This window comes from Mobula birostris, chromosome 5, assembly GCF_030028105.1.
Source record: "Mobula birostris isolate sMobBir1 chromosome 5, sMobBir1.hap1, whole genome shotgun sequence".
Taxonomy (NCBI): Eukaryota; Metazoa; Chordata; class Chondrichthyes; order Myliobatiformes; family Myliobatidae; genus Mobula; species Mobula birostris.
The window spans coordinates 91,054,946-91,081,860 of NC_092374.1; the positions used below are offsets into that span (position 1 = coordinate 91,054,946).

The window sequence follows — 26,915 nt, forward strand, 5'->3', positions numbered from 1 at the left end:
CCTCCCCACCCCCCTTAGGTTTGGTGAGAGTAGAAGTAGAGGTGATAAGTTAAGGGGAAAAAGGTAAAATATTTGGGGGAACGTCATTCAGAGTGTGGTGCAAGAGTGGAGGAAGCTGCTGATGTAAGTGGTGGATGTGGGTTCATTTGCAATAAATGGCTTATAGACGTGTACAAGATGATAAGAGGCACAGACAGAGTGGACAGCCAGACACTTCTTCACAGGGCAGAAACAGCTAATACAAGGGGGCATTATTTTATGTAATCATAGAGGAATAACTCAGAGATAGTTTTTTTTAATATATAAAGGTAAATGCAGATACATTAGGGACATTTAAGAAACTCTTTGAGAGACACATGGATGAAGGGTAGGGCACTAAAGAGTGAGGTAGAGCAGAGAGGTCAGGAAATGCAGCCCCAGAATTCATTGAAAGTGGACGCACAGGTAGAGAGTGTTGTAAAGAAAGCTGCTTGCACATTGGCCTTCAGAAATCTAAGTACTGAGTACAGGAGACGAGGTGTTACATTGAAGTTGTGCAAGACGTCAGTGAGACCTAATTTGGAGTATTGTGTGCAGTTTCAGACACCTACCTACAGGAAAGATGTCAACAAGCTTGAAAGAGTACAGAGAGGGTTTACAAGGCTGTTGCCGGGACTGGAGGACCTGAGTTATAAGGAAAGATTGAACAGATTAGGATTTTTATTCCTTGGAACATTGAAGATAGCATACAATAGCATAATGGTTAGCACAACACTTTACAGTGTTGGCAACACTGGTTCAATTCCCACTGCCGCCTGTAAGGAGTTTGTACGTCCTCCTTGTGACCGTGTCGGTTTGCTCCGGGTGCTTCAATTTTCTCCCAAAGGTTGGGAGGTTAATTGGTCATTGTAAATTGTCCGTGATTAGGCCAAGATTAAATCGGGGGATTGCTGGACGGCAAGGCTCGAAGGGCAAGAAGGCCTATTCCGCTCTGCATCTCAATAAATAATGAAAGATTGAGAGATTTGATAGAAGTATACAAAATTATGAGGGGGTATAAATAGGGAAAATCCAAGCAAGCTTTTTCCAATGAGGTTGGGTGAGACAACAACTAGAGGTCATGGGTTAAGGGTGAAAGGTGAATAGTTTAAGGGAAACATGAGAGGAAACTTCCTCACTTAGAATTGAGAGAGTGTAGAATGAGCTGCCAGAGCCAGCAGTGCATGAGTGCTCGATTTCAACATTTAAGAGGTTTGGATAGGTACGTGGATAGTAGGGGTATGGAGGGCTATGGTCCCTGTGCAGGTCCATGGGAGTGGGCAGTTTAAATGCTTCACACAGACGAGATGGACTGATAGGCCTGTTTCCATGCTGTACTTTTCTATAACTCCAAACCAAGACTGACAAGCAACCAATGTGAAAAAGAACACAAACTGAACTCATACAAATAAATAATACTGAGAACACGAGATGTAGAATCCTTGGAAGTGTCTGTTTTCAGAACAGCTTCTTCCCCGCCATCAGGCTGCTGAGTGGTCCATGAACCCACGAACACTCCCTCACTATTCCTCTTTCTGCACTGTGTGCGTATTTCAGGAGCTATAGATATGTCTTTGCACTGGACTGCGACTGCAACACAATCAATTTCACATCAACTGCCAGAGATAATAAATCTGATTCAGATATTTCTAGACAGTGAACCATTCCCCCTTGGCAACAGAATTTCAGTCAGAGTTTATTCAGCAACACACCCAAATCTCAGAATTTCCAACAACAGATATGAACAGCAAATCTCAAGATTGCCAAGTGAATCTATAGGTATGGTAGTGTAGCACCAGTGACACTGGCTCAGTTCCCACTACTGCCTGTACATTCTCCCAGTAATCCTCTGGGTTTCCTCCAGATGTTCTGGTTTCCTCCCAGATTCCAAAGATGTCCCAGTTAGCAGTGTCTTTACAAGCTGCGTGAGCCCAGCCTTATCAATACTCTTCAGAGATTGTCTGCCTGGCATCAGTGGTCGCATAACCAGGACACAGCCCAGAAGGCAGCAAAGGCAAACCACTTCCATAGAAAAATTTGCCAAGACCATGATTGTACACGTCACACTCCACGGCACATAACAAATGAACTAGTTAGCTGGTTAATTGGTCACATGGGTGTAATTGTCGGTGCGGGCTCCTTGGGACAGAATGATAAAAATCCCTTGCATCTCCAACTGAAGTCATTCAAACAGGTAGGGCTTAGCACAGGGCAGCAGAGCCCCTCACCATGACATTGCGCCAAAGATGAGCTCAATGTTACGCGTACATTGAAATCATCAACCACAGCCCGAGGATTGTGCTGGGAATAGCCCACAGGTGTCACCATTCTTATGGCAACAGAGTAATATGACCACAACTCACAAACCCTAACCGATGCGTCTTTGGATTGTGGGAGGAAATCCACATGGCCAAGGGAAGAGGTACAAACTCCTTACAGGCAGCAGTGAGAATCGAACCCGGGTCACTGGCGTTATGAAGCGTTTTGCTGACCGCTAAGCTACTGTGCTGCCCCTAATTGGGTAGCATGGTAGAGCAGTGGCTAGCACAACATTTTACAGTACCAGTGACCCGGGATCGATTCCCACAGTCCAAGGATATACCGGTAGGTAGTCATTGGAAATTGCCCCATGATTAGGCCAGGGTTGCTGGCGGCGCCAAAGGCCAGAGGGGCCTACTCCATGGTGTCTCTTAATAAATAAAAAATAATTAATTAACCTCGTACTGCATAACCAAACTAATCCCTTTTGTTACATTTTGTAACTTCAAAACATTAATTCAGGGGAAGACATGCAAGTCCAAAATGTGAGTCTAACTTCGTTCTTTACTTTAAGTGAGGCGCACACATATCATGTGATGTATGCAATTCATGTATTTATACACAGAGCCACGATTAATTATTTAAACGAAGAATGCTTAATCAACCAATATGTATATACACAAGATTACTCAAATATTGCTTAAGTATTAAATACACAACACCTTTCACTGTTGATCAGAGATAGTGTCACAGCTGCAGAAAAGGAGGAAGTCATGGAGGGGTTGTCTACAGAGTCTCTGTGGGTGGAAGTTAGGAACAGGAATGGGTCAATAACTCTACTGGGTGTTTTTTTTTTTATAGACCACCCAATAGTAACAGGGTCATCAAGCAGCAGATAGACAGATCCTAGAAAGGTGTAATAATAACAGGGCTGTTGTGGTGGGAGATTTTAACTTCCCAAAGATCAATTGGCATGTTCCGAGAGCGAGGGGGTCAGATGAGGTGGAGCTTGTTAGGTGTGTTCCAAAAGGTTTCTTGACACAATATATAGCTAAGCCTACAAGAGGAGAGGCTGTACTTGATCTGGTATTGGGAAATGAACCTGGTCAGGTATCAGATCTCTCAGTGGGAGAGCATTTTGGAGATAGTGATCACAATTCTATCTCCTTTACTATAGCATTGGAGAGGGATAGGAACAGACAAGTTAGGAAAGCGTTTAATTGGAGTAAGGGGAAATACGAGGCTATCAGACAGGAATTTGGAAGCATAAATTGGGAACAGAAGTTCTCAAGGAAATGTACAGAAGAAATGTGGCAAATATTCAGGGGATACTTGCGTGGGGTTCTGCATACGTACATTCCAAAGAGACAGGGAAAGGATGGTAGGATACAGGAACCGTGGTGTACAAAGGCTGTTGAAGATCTAGTCAAGAAGAAAAGCTTACTAAAGATTTTTTAAAAACGAGGTAATGATAGAGATCTAGAAGGTTATAAGGCAAGCAGGTAGGAGTTTAAAAAAGAAATTAGGAGAGCCAGAAGGGGCCATGAGAAGGCCTTGGCGGACAGGATTAAGGAAAATCCCAAGGCATTCTACAAGTATGTGAAGAGCAAGAGGATAAGACATGAGAGAATAGGACCAATCAAGTGTGACAGTGGAAAAGTGTGATGGAACCAGGAGATAGCAGAGGTACTTAATGATTACTTTACTTCAGTATTCACTATGGAAAGGGATCCTGGATATTGTAGGAATGTCTTACAGCGGACTGAAAAGCTTCAGCATGTAGATACCAAGGAAGGGGCTGTGCTGGAGCTTTTGGAAAGCATCAAGTTGGATAAGTCACCAGGACCAGACAAGATACACCCCAGGCTACTGTGGGAGACAAGGGAAGAGATTGCAGAGCTTCTGGCGATGATCTTTGCATCATCAATGGGGACAGGAGAGGTTCCGGAAGATTGGAGGGTTGCGGATGTTGTTCCCTTATTCAAGAAAGGGAGTAGAGATAGTCCAGGAAATTATAGACCAGTTTACTTTACTTCAGTGGTTGGTAAGTTGATGGAGAAGATCCTGAGAGGCAGGATTTATGAACATTTAGAGGGGTATAACATGATTAGGAATAGTCAGCATGGCTTTGTCAAAGGCAGGTTGTGCCTTATGAGCCTGACTGAATTTTTCGAGGAAGCGACTAAACACATTGATGAAGGTAGAGCAATAGGTGTAGTGTATATAGATTTCAGCAAGGCATTTGACAAGTTACTCCATGCAAGGCTTATTGAGAAAGTAAGGAGGCATGGGATCCAAGGGGACATTGCTTTGTGGATCCAGAACTAACTTGCCAAAAGGTTGGTGACCAGTGGTGTGCCTCAGGGATCTGTTCTGGGACCCCAACTCTTTGTGATTTTTATAAATGACCTGGCTGAGGAAGTGGAGGGATGGGTTAGGAAATTTGCTGATGACACAAAAGCTGGGGGTATTGTGGATAGTGTGGAGGGCAGTCAGAGGTTACAGAGGAACATTGATAGGATGCAAAACTGGGCTGAGAAGTGGCAGATGGAGTTCAACCCAGATAAGTGTGAAGTGGTTCATTTTGGTAGGTCAAATATGATGGCAGAATATAGTATTAATGGTAAGACTCTTGGAAGTGTGGAGGATCAGAGGGATCTTGGGGTCCGAGTTCACAGGCCACTCAAAGCTGCTGTGCAGGTTGACTCTGTGGTTAAGAAAGCAGAGAGTTAATGTTGCAGCTATATAGGACCCTGGTCAGACCCCACTTGGAGTACTGTGCTCAGTTCTGGTCACCTCACTGCAGGAAGGATGTGGAAACCATAGAAAAGGTGCAGATGAGATTTACAAGGATGTTGCCTGGATTGGGGAGCATGTCTTATGAGAATAGGTTGAGTGAACTCGGCCTTTTCTCCTTGGAGCGACAGAGGATGAGAGCTGACCTGATAGAGATGTATAAGATGATGAGAGGCATTGATCATGTGGATAGTCAGAGGATTTTTCCCTGGGCTGAAATGGCTAGCACGGTTTTAAGGTGCTTGGAAGTAGGTACAGAAGAGATGTCAGAGGGTAAGTTGTTTTGTTTTAAAAACGCAGAGAGTGGCGAGTGCGTGGAATGGGCTGCCGGTGACGGTGGTGGAGGCAAATACGATAGGGACTCCAGGATAGGTACATGGAGCTTAGAAAAATAGAGGGCTGTGGGTAGCTCTAGGTAATTTCTAAAGTAAGTACATGTTCAGCACAGCATTGTGGGCCAAAGGGCCAGTATTGTGCTGTAGTTTTTCTATGTTTCACCTAGACCATATCCCACCACTTTCAGTACATTCATGTCTGTCTGAGAGCCTGCCTATTCAAGAGGCTAATAAATACCTCCGTAGTGTCTGCCTCCACCACCAACTCTGGCAGCCTGTTCTAGACACCTTGCTCACGTTCCCTTGAGTTCAAAACTGCCCCGCACATCTCCGTTGAACTTCGCCATCTCTCACCTGAGCTGCTGACACGAACGACACGGCGCGAAATCAAAATGGACTAAACTTCACTGACCATTTACGGAATGCAGGTCCAAGTGATCCCAACACCGAGACCCAGGATCAGAGCCGGGGCTCAAGCGCAGCCAGGAAGAGCCTCCGGGCAGATGCTCAATGGTGGAGTGCGGGGCTGCTGTGGGAGGGGCTCGGCTGCACAGGGCAATCAGATGGGGGTGGGGAAGCAGCACATAGCGGGGGAACATGAAAATTCCCACTTTACCAGCCTGCCTCAGGAGCCTCCATCTCCCCTTTTCACCCCTCCCCAGAAGAGGGATTCACCACACTCTTTCTGTCCCTCCCAAGGGGGATATGCCTAGTTCCCGTTCCATCCCTCCCCAGGAGGGGGATTCACTGGCATCCTTCAGTCCCTCCCCAAGGGGATTCATCCATCCTTCCTTTTTGCCCACCCCAAGAGGGATTCACCTACTCCCACGTTTCTCATCTGTCCACAGAAAGGGGAATCAGTCCTCTCTCCCCCCCCCCTTTAACTTTCCTCGCCAGAAAGGGATTTCTTCACCCTGCTCTTTCTTGCCCCTCCCAGAAGGGAATTAATTCCCTTTGCTCCCTGAAAGGGAATCCACTTTTCCCTGCTCCCGGAAGGGAATTCACCCCCTCACCTCTGCTCCCAGATTCATCCCCTCCTTTGCCCTCAACCACATCTGCACAGAGGAAGGGGTCACTCCCCGACCCACTCCTGGTCACCGAGTCCAGATCTCCGGGCTCTGGGGCATCCACACTGGCTCATGGTGTTTACTGTATCCTGCAGTTATTCTCTTCTTGTGTACGGTGTAAATAAAAAAGTAAAGTCTTCAGATTTCACTCACTGCTCACCAGGGCGACCAGAATTCAGGAACCTGCACCAAGACATGGGTCACACCACGTGGGATCAGGGCGGGGATCGGGTGGTGGACTCAATTCTCCAGTGGGAGCCCAGTCTCAGACAGCAGTGCCTAACCAAGACAGTGGTGAGTGCCGTCTCCCCCGCCCTCATCCTTCTTTCTTAGGCAGCAAACTGTCTCCACACGTCTCTCATGAACAGAGATTCTGCAGATGCTGGAAATCCAGAGCAATGCACACAAAAATGCTGGAAGAACTCAAAGTCAAGCAGCATCTGTGGAAGGGAATAAGCAGTCGACGTTTCTGGCCAAGACCTTTCATCAGGACTGGAAAGGAAGGTGGGTGGGCCGGGGGATGTGGAAGAAGCCAGAGAGAGGTGGTGGTGTAGGGGAAGGAGTACTAACTGGCAGGTGATAGGCAAGAGCAGGTGGTCAGACCTGTATTGCATGGTCCACCGTTCTCTCCCATCAGATTCCTCCTCCTTTACCATTATCTCCTCTCCCTCTCCTGTACTCCTTCCCCTCCACCCACATTCTGGCTTTTGTCCCCTTAACCAGTCAGGACGAAGGGTCTCAGCCCAAAGCATCAATTCCTCTCCATATAACAGTATCTCCATTCTTATCTTGGATGTATTTTTATTCCCTGTTATGCCTCCATGGTCCCCGTGGACACCACGTTCTCTTTTTCCCCTCAGGAAATCCGGACACTGTCTGTCAGTGGGAAGAGTAGGCAGGAGGGTGTCTGTTATACATTGGTTAACGTACAGGGCAAAGTTTCTGTCCAGTGTCAAGACAAATGGATTCCAGCATCTGCTACATACTTTAAATAGAAGAATACAGCACAGGAACAGGTACTCTGGCCCACAATGTTGTGCCCAACCAAGTAGATTAGCAATCAAAGGACCAACTAGACCAACCTCTTCTGCCTACATCATGTCCACATCCCTCCATTTCCCTCATATCCATGTGCTTATCCAAACATCTCTTAAAAATCCCTAATGTATTTGCCACTACCACCATCCCAGGCACCCACCACCGTGTAATTAAATAAAAACTTGCCCCTCACATCTCCTTTGAACTTCTCCCCTCTCACCTTAAATCAGGGTTCCAAACTATTTTTAATGCTGTGGACCCCAACTATTAACTGAAGGGTCCATGTACCTCAGGTTGGGAAACCCTGCCTTCAATACATGGCCTCTTGTGTTTGACATTTCAATCCTGGAATAAGGACGCCATCTGCCCCTCATAATCTAAAAACCTCTATCAGATCTACCATCAGCCTCTGCCACTGCAGAGGAAACAATCCAAGTTTGCCCTACCTCCCATTATAGCATATGCCCTCTAATCCAGACAGCATACCGATAAACCTCTTCTACACCCTCTTCAAAGCCTGCAATAGGGTGACCAGAACTGTATACGATATTCCAGATATAGCCTGACTAGAACTTCCAGTAACGCAGTACCCTAGAGATTTAGATTGTATTTAATTAGCAGATTCTCTGAACCATTAAGCTGCTGGCTGCAATCTCTGGACCATTGGACACGATTCCAATTGACACACAAGCACTATTATTTACCTTGTTATTTTAAAACACGTTACCCAGTTATCCAAATTGAGAGCACAGTAGTGTGGCGGCTAATGGAACGCTCTACAGTGCCAGTGACTGGGGCTCAATTCCTACTGACGTCTGTAAGGATTTTGTGTGTCCTCCCCATGACCACGTAGGTTTCCCCCACATGCTCCGGTTTCCTCCCACAGTCCAAAGATGTACCGGTTAGGGTCAATGTTATGCTGACGCAGGGACACTAGTGCGCTGACCCCTTGGAACACGTTGGTCGTTGAGGTAAACAACACATTTCGTAGTACATTTGGATGCCATCATCATGAGCCATGTTATGACATAGATGATCATGGTGACCCTGATTGTTCTTGGCAACTTTTATTTCGAAAGAAGTGGTTTGCGATTGCCTTCTTCTGGGCAGTGTCTTTACAAGATGGTGACCACCAGCCATTATCAATACTCTTCAGAGATTGTCTGCCTGGCGTCCGTGGTCACATACCCAGGACTTGTGATGTGTACCAGCTGTTCCCATGGGTTCACGTGACCCTGATCCGGGGGGGGGGGGGGCACACGGGGGTGGGGGGGGGGGGGAAGACTGTGCTAAGCAAGTGCAGGCTGGCAGAGGGAGGAAGTGCCTCACACCTCTTTTAGTAGAGACACATCTCCACCCTGCCACCCTCCCAGGGTAGGAATGTCAAATACTAGAGAACACATATTTAAGGTGGGGGGGGTGGGAAATGTTCAAAGGAGATGTGCAGGGCAAGTTTATTTGTCTACAAAATGCGGAGAGTGGTGGGTGCAGGGAACGTGCCTGCAGGGGTAGTGACAGAAGCAGATACGACTATGGCATTTAAGACGCTGTTACATGGGCGCAGGAGGATGCAGTGAATGGAGTATTCTTGCAGGAGGGAAGGGCTAGCTTGAGCTTGAAGTCAGGCAGCATAACATTCTGCGCTGAAAGGCCTGCACTGTGCTGCAAAATTCAACACACAGGCAGAAGGGAGTTAGTTTAATTCTGCATTGTCTTCAGTACCGACATTGTGGGCGAAGAGCTTCTTCCTGTGATATTCCGCTCTATGTTCTGTGGTGAACCCTGACCTTCTCGGCACACCCAGCCAACTGTCAAGGTCTGTCGGAGTAGCCCGGCTGGTGTAGTTTGGAGATGGTGCACACTGCAGCCACTGTGATGGAGGGAGGGAGGGAGTGAGTGTTTGGGGAGGGTGGATGGGGTGTTTTGCCCTGGACGGTGTCAGGATTCTTGAGAGTTGTTGGAGGCACACTCACCCAGGCAGGTGGAAAGTGGCCTGTCACACACCTGACCAGCTCCTTGTAGATGGTCTCAGTTTGATGTGCTGTACGTACATCGAACAGTACAACATAGGAACGGGTCCACAACGACTGTGTCAAACACGACGCCATATTAAAATAATTCTGCACATGATCCAAACTCCTCCGCTCCCCAGATTTTCACGTGTATCCAACAGCCTCTTAAACACCTCGCTCGTATCTGCCTCCACCGTCACCCCGGCAGCCCGTTCCAGGCACTATTAGTGTGCAAAGAAAACTTGTCCTGCACATCTCCTTTAAACTTTCCCCACTCACCTTAAGTGTATCCCCTCTTCTTGTTACAACCGTCATGGAGGAGTACAGGAGCCTGAAGACCCGCACTCAAAGTTCAAAGTAAATTTATTATCAAAGTACGTACACGTCACTGTACACAACCCTGAGATTCATTTTCTTGCAGGCATTCACAGTACATACAAGAGCCACAATAGAATCGATGAAAAACCGCACCCAACAGGATTAGACGACAACCAATATGCAATAAAAGCAAACTGCAAATACAAAAAGAAAAAATAATAATAAATAACTTGTATAGTGGGATGGAGATACGTCTCTACCAAAGGGGGTGTAAAGTGTTCCTTCCCTCCACTAGCCTGCAGGTCACCCTTGGGGAAGGTGTAGCACTTGCTCAGCCCCTGATCAGAGTCACGCGAAGCCATGGGAGCGGGTGGTGTATAGTCATATGAGCAGCTGGTGTATATCACAAGTCCTGGTTATGTGACCACTGACACCAGGCAGACAGTCTCTGAGGAGTACTAATAATGTCTGCGGGTCACCCTTCTTTCAAGGACACTGCCCTGAAAAGGGCAACGGCAATCCACTTCTGTGGAAAAGTTTGCCAAGAACAATCATGGTCATGAGACCATGATCACCCACATCATACAACAGGGCACACGATGACTCCTTGAATAGATAATTAAGCAACAAATATCAAGAACACGAGATGAAGAGTCCGAAACAGCGAGTCCAGTTCAGTGGACAGCTTCTTCCCCTCCATCATCGACATTCTTAACAGTCCATGGAAACTACTTTGTATTCCTTTTTTTTTAGGACTACTTGTGTACCTTTGTCATTTATATCTTCACACTTCAGCTGCAAATCAGATTTCAGGTCATCTCAGATAGTGGAACTATCACAGATTCTGATTTGTGTTTGACATTTCTACTGCGTGGGAACAAAGATTCTGCCTGTCTACTCTAAGCCCTTCAATCTGATCAATCTCTGTAAGGACTGCGTGTCTTCATAATCTAATCTAAGGCCTCATCTCAGCCTCTGCCACCCCCACAGAAAGGGTAAAAAAAAACAAGTTAATCAAACCTCTCCTTTTAGCTCATACCCTTTAATCTAGGCAGCATCCTGGTCAACCTCTCCTGCACCCTCTCCACCCTTCCTGTAATGGTGCGACCAGAACTGCACACAAGTCTCCAAGTGCAGCCCACCAAGGTTTCGTCATAACGCTCTCTAATCCAGGAAGCATCCTGGTGAACCTCTTCTGCACCCTCTCTAACACCTCCACATCCTTCCTGTAATGGGGCAACCAGAAATGCACACGATATCCCAAGTGTGGCCGAACCGAAGTTTGATATATTAAGTATTTAATTTTATAGCTCTCTCGACCCAATGCAGATCAACCAACAGAGCAGACTCTTGAAAAAAAATTGTACCAGTCGGTGGTTCTAATTGCAAAGCAACATTTTTTCACTTCTCAGACAATACCTCAACCAACCCATCCTCAATATTTCAGCTCCACAAGAAAGACCAGGTTCTATGTTTGATGTGGGAATGAACATCTAAATGGGTCAGTAACCCAGAGATACCCAGGGTAATGGCAGGAGGTAGGAAAGTTTGTCGTGAAAGAGGCTGTAGAGCAGGGATTCCCAGCCAGTATCTACCAACCCCTTGCTTAATGGTATTGGTCCATGGCATAAAAATGTTGGGAGTGAGTCCACTTGTGGAGGATTTGATGCTAAATAAGTGGGCCAAGATCTGGAATTACAAATTTGGGGGTGGAGGGAGGGAATTTAAGCACAGACTTCTCCAAACTTAGGTAATTACAAAGCAGGCACATCAGAAGCTCCACTTCATTAGAAATTTGAGGAGATTTGGTCTGGCACCAGAGACTAGCAGATTTCTACAGGTGTGCTGTGGAGTGCATACTGACTGGTTGCATCACTGTCTGGTATGGAGGTGCCAAAGCACAGGATCGCAAGAAGCTGAAGAGGGCTGTAGACCCAGCCAGCTCCATCACAGGCACAAACCTCCCGCCCCCCCCCCCCCCGTCCCCCACCATGAACATCTTCAGGGGGAGGCTGCGTCCATCACTACATCACTAAGGACTCTCACCATCCAAGACAAGTTCTCTTCTCATTACTACCATCAGTGAGGCGGCCCAGGAGCCCGAGGACGCACACTCAACATTTCAAAAGATAAGATTAGCTTTATTTGTTACATGTACATTGATACATAACAGTGAGACTCATCTCAGGTTTGCACTTAGAAAATAAAACAAAATAACTTTGAATTGTCTCTGTTTCGGGTTGAAACCCTTCACCAGAACCAAATATCAGAACTGCATTGTTTATTGATAGATTGATTAGGTATAGAGAGTTAGTTATTCTGAGATATAGGGAAGCTGGTCAGACCTCATCTGAAGTACTGTCAACAGAAGTAGTCTCCTTATTTCAGAAGGTTAAAGGAAGTGGTTTGAGAAAGATTTATCAGACTGATACCAGTGATTAGTCAGTTGCCTTCTGCTTGTTTTACAAGAGGCGCCATTTTGTCTATTGAATCTATGCTGGCCCTCAAGATAATCCCACCAATCCTACTCTCCCAGTTATTTCCCTATAATCTACTCCTTCTCACATGCCAATTAACTCTTCCCACATATTCTCCACAAGGCACAAGAGCAGATTTGGACCATTTGTCTGTTGCACCATTCCATCATGGCTGATTTAGTTTCCCTCTCAATCACATTCTCCTGCCTTCTCCTTGGACACCCTGACTAACCAAGAGCCGAATCAACCTCTGCTTTAAATATACCCAGTGACTTGGTTTCCGCAGCCATCTGTGGCCATGAATTCCACAGATTCACCATCCCCTGGGTAAAGAAAGTGTTCTGAAGGGGCATTCTTGTATTCTGAGGCTGTGTCCCCGGTCCTAAACTCCCCCCCTCCCACTATAGGAAATAGCTTCTCCTTGTCCACTCTATCTAGGCTTTTCAATATTTGGTAGGTTTCAGTGAGACTCTCCCCCCCATCCCCATCCCATTCTTCTAAACTCCAGCAAGAACAGGCCCAGAGCCATCAAATGCTCCTCATACATTAACCCTATAGTCCCCAGGATCATTTGGCTGTGCATCCTGTGGACCATCTCCAAAGCCAGCGCATTCTTTCTTGGATATGGGATGCAGAATTGCTCACAATACTCCATAAGCAGTCTGCCTAATACCTTATGAAGCCCCAGCATTTTCACCAACAGCTTGTCCTGATCCTACCACGTAGATGACGTGGCCAAGAAAGCTAAGTAACACTTCCATTTCAAAAGTTTAAAGTAAATTTATTATCAAAGTACGTATGTCACCATATATAACCCTGAAATTCGTCATGGGGAGTATTGCTTACAGATCTGATCACCCCACTATAGGGAGGATGTTGAGGTTTTGGAGAGGGTACAGAAGAGGTTTACCAGGATGGGTTGTTTTCTCTTGAGCACCGGAGGCTGAGAGGAGATGTGATAAGAGGTTTATAAGATGCATAGATACACTAGACAGAATTTGTTTCCCCAGCGTTGAAATGTCTAATCAGAGGGCATGTACTGAAGGTGAGAGGGGGTAGGTTCAAAGGGGATGCAATGGCAAGTTTTTTTTAAAATAAATTCTCAGAGGTGGATGCCTGGTATGGCAGTAGAAGCAAATATATTAGAGACTTTTAAGAGATATTTGGATAGGCACATGGACATGAGGCTGATGTTGGGATATGGACACGTGTGGATTGGAAGGATGAGTGGGTATTTTTGACTTGCTTTTTAGCTTATTTAATCGTGGACCGAATGGCCTGTTCCTGTGCTGTACTCTTCTGTCTCCTATGATAAAGGAATATAGCCTGTCCCCAATAACTTGTACCAGTTCTTTTACAGGTGCGCCACAGGGAGCATCCTAACCCGAGGTATCACAGCTTGGTATGGAAACAGCTCTGCCCGATGTTGCAAGAAATTACCAAGAGCCGTGGGCACAGCCCAGCACGTCACAGAATTGAACCCGCATCTCTTCCCAGTTACACTTGCAGTAAAATAGATGCAAATACAAAGCTTAAACTACAGAGAAATGGGCTAGCAGCTTCCAAATGGGCTGAGCAGCCCAATGCCTCCCCAAACACACACTTGCATTGAACGTATAGGTAGAGACTGCCCTCTCCTGTCTTTCCCAGGACACACAACAGGTGTCGAAGCAGTCCACAACACCAAACCATAGATTGTCAGTACAGCCAGCAGCACTGAAGTCATATACACACAGTTAAAGAGGAAGTTCACCTCAGTTCCACAACCAGCTGACTCCCAGAACAATTTTGCAAGAGCAAACTGTATATGATATCAGATCCTTTTACAAAACCAACTCAACCAACACCACCCCCCAACCATCCTCACAGCAAAGCACAGTTCACACCATAGGGTTCAGAAAAAAAAAACTTGTGGCTTGAAATAACAGCTCCCTGCAAACTGTCACAATATAAATAACCGTGTCAGCAACTTTGGGCTTAAAGAGGAAATTACAAGAGCAAGAGGTAGTAGAAAAGAACAAAGAGCACACTGCACAGAGGGAAGGTTGGAGAGAGGGCAGGGGTAAGTTCACTGAGATGTTGCCTGGACTGGAGGACTATAGTTACGGGGAGAGGTTGGAGAGGCTGGGCTTGGTTTTCCTGCAGTGGATGCTGAAGGGTGATCTGATAGATTTACAAAATTATAATAATCACAGAAAGATAGTCTGAACATTTATTAGAATGAGCATTGAGTAGATAGTCTGAGTATTTTTTCCAGTGATGGAGGTAGAATAGAGTTTTATTTATTGGGCTCCAATGTGGAATAGACCCGTCAGGCCCTGTGAGCCATTCCGCCCAGCAACCCCCTGATTTAACCCGAGCCTAATCACAGGACGACTTACAAGGACCAGTTAACCTACCGACCAGCACGTGTTTGGACTGTGGGAGGAAACTGGAGCACCCGAAGAAAACCAACGTGGTCACAGGGTGGGAGCATACAGGCAGCGGCAGGAATTAAACCGCAGTCGCGGGTACTTTTAAGCGTTGTGTTACCATGCCGAACCGAGGGGGCACGCAAGGAGAAAAGATTTTTGGTATCTACACAACAAAGTGGTTGAGATCTGGAACATGGTGCCAGAGGAGATGGTGGAAAAAGATACCAATGTGCTTAAGAGGCCTTTGGACAGATATCTGTGTGGGCAAAGCATTGAAGGAAACTGTCCTAATGCAGGCAAATACAATCATTGTAGATGGGATAATGCCTCTACTTCCTCAGGAGGCTGAAGAAATTCAGCATGTCCCCAAAGCTGACCTATTTTTAAATGGTTGCACCACAGAAAGCATCCTATCTGGATGCACCTTGGCCCAGTGCAGCAACTGCTCTGAACTTGACCACAAGAAACTATGGAGAGTTGTGGACACAGCTCAGCACGTCAAATCTGCCTCCCCTCCATGGACTGTCTACGCGTCTCTCTGCCTCAGTAAAGTAGCCAGCAGAATCAGAGACCCCACCCACCCCAGACATTCTCTCTTCTCCCCTCTCCCATCAGGCAAAAGATACAAAAGCCTGGAAGCACCCACCACCAGGCCCGAGGGCAGCTTCCACCCTGCTGTTATCAGACTCGTGAACAGACCTGTTTACAACATGGTGGACTCCTGACCTCACAACCTACCTCGTTATGATCCTGGACTTTATCGTTGACCTGCACTGCACTTTCTCTGTGGCTGGTACACTTTATTCTGCACTTTTATTATTTTACCTTGTTCTACCGCAATACACTGTAATGATGTGATCTACATGAACAGTATGCAAGGCAAGCTTTTCACTGTGACAATAATAAACCCAATACAAGGAGACTGGGAAGGCTGGAGCTCCAATTCCAATAAAGAACCGGTCAGCATGGACCTACTGGGCCAAAGGTCCTGTTTCCATGGTGACAACTCCTTGACTCTCTCAACACATTCCAGATCAAGTCCTGGGTCCATAGGTCCTCCAGGACGTGGTTCATCTCAATCAGCTGTCTCCCTCAACCCATTCCACCTCCCCACCCCTCACCCGGCAGCTTGATACCATGGGGGGGGGGGTGGCGAAGTGGATGATCCCGCAGACTTGGGTGTGATGCTGACTGGGGTGGCACGGCCGAGGGGGAAGGAAGGGAAAATGCTCGGGCAGCGAAGTTGCAGATGAGGATAGACTGGTGGAGGAATCAGGTCGAGCTTGCTGAGGTATGCATGAGTGACGGCCAGGCAGAGGGGCAACAGAAAACCTTCAGGCAGCATCATCGCTGTTGAACTAAGGAAAACCACATGCCAGCAGGCCCTGTTTCCAAAACGATGGGCCTAATTCCAGTCATCAGATTGGAAATGGAATTGGTTTACATGGGCAGCACAGTAGCGTAGTGGTTACCACAGCGCTATACAGTACCAGCGACACAGGTTCAATTTCCACCGCTGCCTGCAAGGAGTTTGTACGTTCTTCCTGTGACCACCACCACCTCCCCCAGCTGCTCCAGTTTCCTCCCACAGTCCAAAGATGTACCAGTTGATAGGTTAATTGGTCATAGTAAATTGCCCTGTGACAAGGCTGGGATTAAACTGGCGGATTGCTGTGAGGTGTGGCTGTAAAGGCAGGCCTATTCCACACACTATCAAAAGTAAGTTACTGTCATCTGTACAAGGATACGCTGAAAAGCTTTGCTTGCACACTCTGTATACAGTACAATTTATTACAAGGGAAAATAATAACGGATGAAGTGAAACAGTTAGTGTAGTGCAGGTCAACAATAAGGTGCAAGACCATAACAAGGTAGATCGTGAGGTCAAGAGTCCACCCTATTGTACTGGAAACCTTTAAATAGTCTGAAACAGCGGGGACAGAAGCTGTCCTTGAGCCCAGTGCTTTCGGGATTTCGTATCTTCTGCCCGATGGGAGGAGGGAGAAAAGAGAATGTCCAGGTGGGTAGGGTCGAGGGGAGGATGGGGCTTTTGGTATTGGAAGAGGTAATTGTCCTGATGGAGGTTAATGGAGCACCTTGACGGCGTGGACAAGAAGAACCCATCTCTCTGCGATAAGGGCTAATAACCTGGGCGGTGAGAATTTCTAACAGTTAGTAGCTTGATTATTCAGGAATACGGGTGATTGGGTTCTTTAGCTCGCAGCCCGCAGAAGAGGTGGGTGCAGACGCAGCCATTATTATTTTCAAGAAAGTATTTTAGCCCACGGAGTCGTGGGGCATGGAGTAAGTGGGATTTATTACCCTGTTTTCAGCCGAACATCTGGAGGACGCAGAGGCCCGAGACTCCATCCGGAAAGCTCAGCCACAAAACCTCTACCAATGTACAGCGCTGGCCGCAAAGGTGAAGCCCGAGGGGTCTGACAGAGTGCGTCCTTTCACTCAGGACTGGGAGGAGGGAAAACGGGGGAGAAGAACTGAGAGGCTTCTCAGAGATAGGGAGAGCGGGTAGGAAGGAGAAGGTGGCGTGCAGTATGCCTTTAAATAAAGTGGTAGGCCTTCGGAGAAGGAGGTAAAATTTTTAAAGGGGCTGGGGCAAGAAAATGGAGAAGAATGTACCCACCTCGTGCCGGATTTGTCCCCCATGATGCCACCAAAGAATCAAGGTGTTTCTTCCCGGGTGCTGAAGGAGAGAGGTTTAGACCCCCCGTTGTAGGGCGAGGCGCCCCCAAGGAAGCAGCCGCTTAGCCGGCCCCAGACGGAGATTCCCTATCGCGCCGTTACAATGTATCCAATCAGCCGGGGGAAACCCCCCCTCTCAGCTCGCGCCGCTACAATGTTTCCAGCCGCCCGCTCGAGCCGCCGACGAATGGAGGGACGCCGCACGCCCCGCCCAACCGCGGGCCCGATTGACAGCCCATCTGGCCAACCGCGGCCTCGAGGGGTGGGTGCAGCGAGAGAGAGTTGGAGGGGCGGCGCCCCGCTTGCGTCACGTGGGTGCCCGGGGAGCTCTCCTGACGTCATTCCTCTCCATGCCCCTGTCCCAAGTCTTAAGCGAAGGAACTTAAAACGGGGAGGAGAAAGGGGGTGGTTGAGGCGACAGGTGAAGAGCCCACGTGGGAGTCAATGCGTTCATTCAGGAACTCTTTAAGGAGGCAATTCGTTGGACTTAATTGTAAATAGTATATTGTAATAATATAGGGCCATGGGAAAAGTGCATATTGTTTGCAAAGGCTCAGAATTATTATCACCGATATATGTAGTGAAATTTGTTGTTTTGCGGCAATAGTACAGTGCTATAATGTTACAATAAGACATATATAACTAAGTTGTGTAGAAATAGAGCAAAAAGAGAGGTACTGTTCATGTTCCATGCAGAAATCTGATGGCAGAATGGACAAAGCCGTTCCTAAAACATTGAATGTGTGTCTTCAGACTCCTATACTTCCTCCCTGATGGTAGCAACGAGAAGAGAGCAGGTCCTCAGTGTTGATGACCCTTCATGATGTATGCCGCCTTCTGGAGCCATCTCCTGTTGAAGGTGTGATCGATAGAGGGAAGGCTAGTGGCCAATGATGGAGCTGGCTGAGTTTACAAATTTCTGCTGGTTGTTCAGAGCCTGGGCAGTGCTTGCCCTCACCCATATCAGATGGTGATGCTCTTCATGTGTCTTTGCTGACATACCAAATCTCCTCGAAATCCAACGAGACAGTTCAATATAGGTTAACCAGATGGATTCCTGGGAATGGAGTTTTTTTATCCTATATGCTGAGATATCTATACTCTCCTGCATTCAGGTAAAAAATCTTATTGAAATGCACAAATCAGATTCAGAGATAGAGATAGAGACCAAAGGGCTGGGTTATGGACTGTAGTTTTGATGGACTCTGGATCAAGGTCTCTTTTGGGGGGCTTTTACTGGTGGGGGGTGATGTGTCAGTGCTTCTATATGTGGGGGAGGAGGATGGTCGATGCTTGTGTGAAAGGAGGGGGAATAGGTTTTGGGGCTTTGATATTTATATCATTCATTCTTTGGAGTTTCTTGTTTTGTGGATGGCTGTGAAGAGTAAGAATTACAGGTTGTATATTGTATACATTCTCTGATACTGAAATTAGCCTCTGAAAGGTCTTGGCCCAAAACATCGACTGTACCCAATGTCCTGGCCAACAAAGGGCATCATGCCAAAAACATTCACCACTCTGTCTACCTGTGTTTCCACATTCAGGGAACTATATACCCTTACTTTTCAGTGTCTCTCTTCTACAACACTCTCTATGGCACCAGCATCTCCTACACAAGCCCTGCCCTGGTCTAATTCAGTAAAATGGAATACTTCACACTAAATTCTATCCACCAGTTATTGACTCACCTTTACAGTTCATCTAGTCAGAGAGAGTCATAGAAAGCAGGGAAACAGGCCCTTTGGCCTGTCAAGTTCTGCTATCCCATCCACAAAAGCAGCAATTCCCGGTGGCCAACTATTGTGATTCCAATCCACATTCCCATTCCGACCTGTCGCTCCATGGCTTCCTGTACTGCCGTGATGAAGCCACACACAGGGTGGAGAAGCAACACTTCATATTCTGTCTGGGTAGCCTCCAACCTGACGGCATGAGTACTGATTTCTCCAATTTCTCATAATTTCACCCACCCCACCCCCCTTCATTCTTCAATTCTGCACTCTTGTCTCTCCTCTTACCTCATCTCCTGACATGCCTAACACCTCCCCTGTTGCCCCTGCACCTTCCCTTTCCCCCACGGTCCACTCTCCTCTCCAGTCAAAGGCCTCCTTCTCCAGCCCTTTACCTTGTCTACCTATCGCCTCTCAGCTTCTCACTTCATCGCCTCTACCCCACCCACCTGACTTCACCTATCACCTTCCAGCTTGTACTCCTCCCCCCACCCCACCTTCTTTCTCGAGCTTCTCCCTCTTCCTTTACAGTGCTGGAAAAGGGTCTCGGCCCAAAATGTCGACTGTTTATTCATTTCCATATATGCTGCCCAACTTTCTGAGTTCCTCCAGCATCTTGAGTGTGCGGCCACGTAGAGGAGGAGGTTAAGTTAATCTTACAGGAGGTTTGGGGCAGCACGGAAGCGTAATAGTTAGCAGGCTCACTGCCGGTAAAGAGTTTGTATGTGACCATGAACATTCTCCCCGTGACTGCATGGGTTTGCTCCGGGTGCTTCTGGTTTACACCCAGGATGTACCGGTTGGTAGTTTAATAATTGAGCATAGTAAATTGTCCTGTGATTAGGCTAGGGTTAAATCGGGGGATTGCTGGGCAGAGTGGATCCCAATCCACTAATGTGTAGACTGTAGTTCCTTCTGGCTAACACTTTGAAGATGGCTGGGCCTCCCATGTAACTTGAGGCTGCTGAGTGAGCCTCAAATCGGCTGTGGATCAAGGGGTGTGACCCATGGACCAATGCCTCTGGGATAGAAGCCAGGGTCTGCTCAACCCTGGCTGAGTCACCTGGGCAAGAGTGTCGAATGTTGAAAGACCGGAAACCCCCAATGACCCCAGGTTACATCACTGCTGATGCCTTCCAGCACAACCTAGGATGTATTCAGCATCATGTGCACTTGGATGACAATGAGCTGAACTAGAATTTGAACTTGCGGGTTGGGGAATGCAGAACTAGGAATAATAGGTTTAAGGTGAGAGGGAAGAGATTGAATAGGAAACTGAAGGGCAACTTTCCCACCCAGACCAGGGGTTCCCAACCTTTTTATTCCATGGAGCCTTACGCTTAACTGGGAGGTCTATGGACCTCAAGTAGGGGAACCCCAACCCAGAGAGTGGTGAGTAAGTAGAAGTATCTGAGGTTAACATTTAAAATACCATGGGACAGCTACATGGATCGGAAAGGTTTAGAGGGATACAAGCATGAGAAGATCTGCCGATGCTGGAAATCCAAAGCAACACACACAAGATGCTGGAGGATCTCAAGCAGGTCAGGTAGCATCCATGGAAAGGAATAAACAGTCGACATTTTGGGCCGAGACCCTTCAGCAGGACTGTTTAGAGGGATACGGGTCAAGTATGGGCATATGGGACAAGCCTAGATGGGAACATTAATTGGTACAGATGAGCTGGGCCAAATGTTTGTATTTGTCCAGTCTTCTTTTGCACATTGTGTTTTCTTTCATTGACCCTATTGTATTTCTTTGTCCTATTGCAAAGCAAATCTCAGGATAGTATATGGTGACATATATGTACCTAGATAATAAATTTCCTTTGAACTTTGAATGGTTCCCATGCAGTGATTATAATTAGTACCGGATTATCTGAGGTTTACTGTATATATTATCAATCCCTAAAATCAGCCATGAAAATTGAAAATTAAAATCAACTCCACCCATTTTCCACACAGACAGAATGTGACCAATTGCTCCAATTACAATGTTTTAAGGATCAAGTTGAGTGGGGTGTAGAGAGGGTGTTGTGTGATGTGTGGTGATGGTGCTGAGTGGGGTGTACAGAAGATGTGTGGGGTGTAGAGAGGGTGTTGTGTGGGGTGTACAGAGGATGTTGTGTGAGGTGTAGGGAGGGAGTTTTATGAGTGTAGAGAGGGTGTTGTAGGGAAGATAAGATTTTGTGTGGGGTGTAGAGAGGGTGTTGTGGGGTGTAGAGAGGGTGTTGTGTGGGTTGAAGGGACAAAGAGGGTGTTGTGTGGGGTGAAGGGAAGGTGTTGTAGGGACAGAGAAGGTATTTTCTGGTGTGTCCAGGGGGTGTTGTGTGGGTTGTAGGGACAAAGAGGGGGTTGTGAGGACAGAGAGGGTATTGTGCTGTGTTTTGTGATGTGGACAGAGATGGTGGTATGTAAGGTGTAGCGCGGTTGTTCAGGGACAGCCTGTATGGCATGACGGTAAGAAGGTGGATATGCAAGAAGTGGTGTTAGAAATTGCAACCACCCCCATCCACCGCCTCCCGCCAGTTGCCTGTGATGCCATCACCAACACTGACACACTCCTGGGGCTCCGTGCGTACAACAGACTGGACGGGGAGGGGGCGGGTTGCGGGGCATGTAACTGGGGACTCGGCCAGCCGGCTGCCCCGAAGCATCGATTATATTATTTTAACCGTAGTGTGGAGGGAGGGGGTGTTGCCGAATACAACAGCCAGCCCCCCCCCGCCCCCCTGCCCAGTGCAGCCCGGCAACGCGGCGCTGCCTGGGAGTGCAAGGCGGTGCTGGCGCCGTTGCTCGGAGTTCCTCATCACGACCCGCCGCTCAGATAATTCTGCATCCAACTCCCAGGCACCCGGTCTGGGGGCAAATGCGTATTTCCAAAACTGAACTGCTGAGGGTTTCTTACCGGAGCTCAGAGAAGTTATCTACATCTGCAAAGCCTCCCGCTCTACATAGCTAAAAATCCTTCTGTAAAAACGTTTTTAAAAACTTAAATCTAAGGACACCGACAGCTGCTAATGTGTGTGTGTGTGTGTGTGTGTGTGTGTGAGAGAGAGAGAGAGAGAGAGAGAGAGAGAGAGAGGGTGGCAGAGAGGAGAGAGAGATGAATAGATGGGAGTCATAAGCAAGAGATTCTGCAGATGCTGAATATCTTGAGCAACACACAGAAAATGCTGGAGGAACTCAGCAGGTCACTATGGAGGTGAATAAACAGTCGACGTTTCCGGCTGAGACCCCACATGAGAAATGGAAAGGAAGGGGGAAGAACCCAGAATGAAAGGAGGGAGAGGGGTAAGAGTACAAACTGGCAGGTGATGGGTGAGACCAGATGAGTGAGAAGCTGGTTTACAATATATTAAAAAAACAGTTTGAAGTGTTTACAGTGCAGTGCAGTGCAGTGACGGGGTTAATAGATAGAGGGGGATGGGGAGGATGTTAACCGGAATGGTTGATCAGATTAACTGCCAGGGTGAAGAAACTTTCAAGGGAGTGTGAAGCAACGCAGAACTCTGCTGTGGATGATCCCAAGCTCGACTGTGAACATAGGAGGGTTGGATATGGAATTAGCAATCCCATTCCATAAAAAATCCAACACCAACAGAGGTTCCAAAGAGCTCATAGAAACATAGAAAACCTGCAGTACAATACAGACCCTTCGGCCCACGAAACTGTGCCGATCTTGTCCATACCTGAGAAATTACTCATAGCCCTCTATTTTTCTAAGCTCCGTGTACCTATCCAGGAGTCTCTTAAAAGACCCTATCATATCCACCTCCACCACCAACGCCAGCAGCCCATTCCATGCACTCACCACTCTCTGCGTAAAAACTTACCCCTAACAGCTCCTCTGTACCTACTTCCAAGCACCTTAGAACTATGCCCTCCCGTGCTAGCCATATCAGCCTTGGGAAAAAGCCTCAGACTATCCACACAATCAATGCCTCTCATCATCTTATACACCTCTATCAGGGCACCTCTCATCCTCTGTCGCTCCAAGGAGAAAAGGCCAAGTTCACTCAACCTATTCTCATAAGGCATGCTCCCCAATCCAGGCAACATCCTTGTAAATCTCCCCTGCACCCTTTCTATCGTTTCCACATCCTTCCTATAGTGAGGTGACCAGAATTGAGCAGAGTACTCCAAGTGGGGTCTCACCAGGATCCTATATGGCTGTAACATTAACCCTTGGCTCCTAAACTCAATCCCATGATTGATGAAGGCCAATGCATCGTATGCCTTCTTAACCACAGAGTCAACCTGCACAGCGGCTTTGAATGTCCTATGGACTCGGACCCCAAGATCCCTCTAATCCTCCACACTGCCAAGAGTCTTACCATTAATACTATATTCTGCCATCATATTTGACCTACAAAATGAACCACCTCACACTTATCTGGGTTGAACTCCATCTGCCACTTCTCAGCCCAGTTTTGCATCCTATCAATGTCCTGCTGTAACCTCTGACTGCCCTCCACACTATCCACAATACCCCCAACCTTTGTATAACCAGCAAATTTATTAACCCATCCCTCCATTTCCTTATCCAGGTCATCAATAAAGATCACGAAGAGTCCCAGAACAGACCCATGAGGCACACCACTGGTCACCAACCTCCACGCAGAATATGACTCATCTATAACCACTCTTTGCCTTCTGAACACACCTAACAAAATCCACCCCACCTAAACCCCTTGCTATAGGGAGATGCCAATCAATATTTGGGAAATTAAAATCTCCCACCATGACAACCCTGTTATTATTACACCGTTCCAGAATCAGTCTCCTTATCTGCTCCTTGATGTCCCTGTTACTATTGGATGGTCTATAAAAATCACCCAGTATAGTTATTGACCCCTTCCTGTTCCTAACTTCCACCTAAAGAGACTCTGTAGACAATCCCTCCACGTCTTCCCCCTTTCCTGCAGCCGTGACACTATCCCTGATCAACAGTGCCACGCCCCCACCTCTTTTGCCTCCCTCCCTGTCCTTTTTGAAACATCTAAAGCCTGGCCCTCGAAGTAACCATTCCTGACCCTGAGCCATCCAAGTCTCTATAATGGCTACAACGTCATAGCTCCAAATACTGATCCACACTCTGAGCTCATCTGCTTTGTTCATAATACACCTTGCATTAAAATAGACAAATCTCAAACCATCAGTCTGAGCACATCCCTTCCCTATTACCTGCCTATCCTCCCTCTCGCACTGTCTCCAAGCTTTCTCTATTTGTGAGCCAACTGCCTCTTCCTCTGTCTCTTCAGTTTGGTTCGCACCCTCCAGCAATCCTAGTTTAAACTCTCCTCAATAGCCTTAGCAAACCTCCCCACCAGGATATTGGTCCCTCTGGGATTCAAGTGCAAACTGTCCTTTTTGTACAGGTCACTCCTGCCCCAAAAGAGGTCCTAATGATCCAGAAATCTGAATCCCTGCCCCTGCTCCAATCTCTCAGCCACGCGTTTATCCTCCACCTCATTCTATCCCTATACTCACTGTCACGAGGGACAGGCAGTAACCCAAGATGACTACCTTTGTGGTCCTGCTTCTCGACTTCCTTCCTAACTACCTGCAGTCTGCTTTCAGGACCTCCTCCCTTTTCCTGCCTATGTTGTTGGTACCAATATGTACCACGACCTCTGGCTGTTCTCCTTCCCACTTCAGGATATCGTGAATGCGATAAGAAACATCCCGGACCCTGGCACCTGGGAGGCAAACGACCATCTGTGCTTCTTTCCTGCATCCACAGAATTGCCTGTCTGACCCCCTAACTATAGAGATCCCCTATCACTGCTGCCATCCTCTTCCTTTCCCTACCCTTCTGGGCCACTGGGCCAGCCTCTGTGCCAGAGGCGTGACCACTATTGCTTCCCTCAGGTAGGCTGTCTCCCCCAACAGTACTCAAACAGGTGTACTTATTGTTAAGGGGGACAGCCACTGGGGTACTCTCTATCATCTGCCTCTTGCCCTTCCCTCTCCTGACTGTTACCCACTTACCTGTCTCCCAAGTCCCCGATGTGACTACCTGCCTATAGCTCCTCTCTATCACCTCCTCGCTGTCCTTGACTAGACAAAGGTCATCAAGCTGCATTTCCAATTCCCTAACACAATCCCTAAGGAGCTGCAGCTCATCCCTGGAAGAGGAAGGACACACCAAGAGGATGGGCTACACCTGGGTCAATCTGAGAGACTGGCCCAGGACAGAGGACTCTGACAAGCTGCTGTTGTTGACTTATGCCTCGGTAGGGGTGTTGAGCTTAAGAAAGTGCTGGAGGAACTCAGCAGGCCAGTTGGCAACTATGGAGAGGAATAAAGAACCCATGACTTGAAAAGCCATGATTCCCCATGTCACACGACACAGCACATAATGATGATGATGACTTCTGATATGGCCACGGGACATGACAATGACCAGGGAATAGTCATAGACTTGGCAGGATGTTGCCAAGTTATTTATTGCACTTTAGTTTTGCAGTACTGGACAACCAGAGGGTACTATGACAAGAAGGTGTCCTAGTCACCTGGCCAATGTTCCCACTGTGGCCTGAATGGCAGCTACGAAACCGGAGGCATCCTGAATCCTGAGGTTAGTGCGAGACAGTTACAGTTCTGCAGACTGGTGCCACCTGTAAGGAGTCTGTGCATTCTCCCCACGACCCATGTGGGTCTCCTCCGGGTGTTCCGGTGTCTTCCCAGCATCCAAAGACGTACCAGTTAGGTTAATTGTAGATTGTCTTGTGATTGGGCTGGGGGGGGGGGGTGCGGCTCATTGGGCTGGAAGAACCTGTTCTGCGCTGTATTCCTTAAATAAAATACAAGTATGTGCATTCCAGGTCCTTCCTGGGATACCTATTTAGTCTTTAATTTGAAGAGAAAATCTTGTACTTTGTCAGAGTTCAGGAGTGTGGAATAAACCCAGGCCCCAATGTTGACCCATACTCAATGTTTTGGGAACCTTTTCTTCCCCTCACCATCAGATTTCAGATTGGACAATGAACCAACCCATGAACACAATTTCACTATTTTTGCACACTTTCTACACTACTTGCTTAATAGCCTCTAAGCCTGGCGGAACTGTTTCTACTGACAGGAGAAGGGGCGAAGGCAGGTCCTGGTGCCTTAAAACCAGTGCTTCGGGTAGATGGAGCTCGTCAGCCTGGGAAGACAGTCCATCGGAGAGGGAAAACTCTGATTTCAAACCACCGCTGCCTTGTGGCCATACCCACTCATGGGAAAGGCTTCGGGAGTAAACCCTGAGGACAAATCCGGAGCTGAGAATCCCTAAGGCAGTCTGGCGTTGCCTTCAACCTCGTTCTGGCAACTCCTGCGACATCACTGGTGCCAAGCTGTATCAGCCTCTACCCCTCCCTTGGACAACATCGGTGTCATGGAGAGGGGAGACTTGCAGCTTGGGCAACTGCCGGTCTTCCATACAGCCTTACCCAGGCCTGTGCCCTGGAAAGACTTTCCAAATGCAGATCTATGGTCTCGTGAGACTAACGGATGCCACCACCACTTAAATTTATAGATATATATAATTCTTATTTTAATTTATAGTGTATTTTGTGTATTGCACTGTACTGCTGCCATAAAATTTCATGACATACATTCAGAGGCTACCTGTACCTAATAAAGTGGCCTCTGAGTGTGTGTTTGTGGTCTTCTGCTGCTGTAGCCCACCCATCCACTCCAAGGTTCGACATGTTATGCATTTAGCCATGCTCTTCTGCACAGCACTACTGTAACATGTGGTTA

The 26,915-nt window shown here is 47.4% G+C and overlaps 1 protein-coding gene across 1 annotated transcript in view; it reads right to left on the reverse strand.

Annotated features, from left to right (window-relative positions):
- The window catches only part of LOC140197867 (arrestin red cell), a 124,544-nt gene extending 106,900 nt beyond the window's left edge, over positions 1-17,644 (reverse strand). The window contains exon 1 of the mRNA XM_072258410.1: positions 17,376-17,644. Coding sequence (XP_072114511.1) covers positions 17,376-17,398 — 23 coding nt within the window. The 5' untranslated portion in view covers positions 17,399-17,644. The remainder of the gene's footprint in view (positions 1-17,375) is intronic.
- Positions 17,645-26,915: the final 9,271 nt, after the last annotated feature.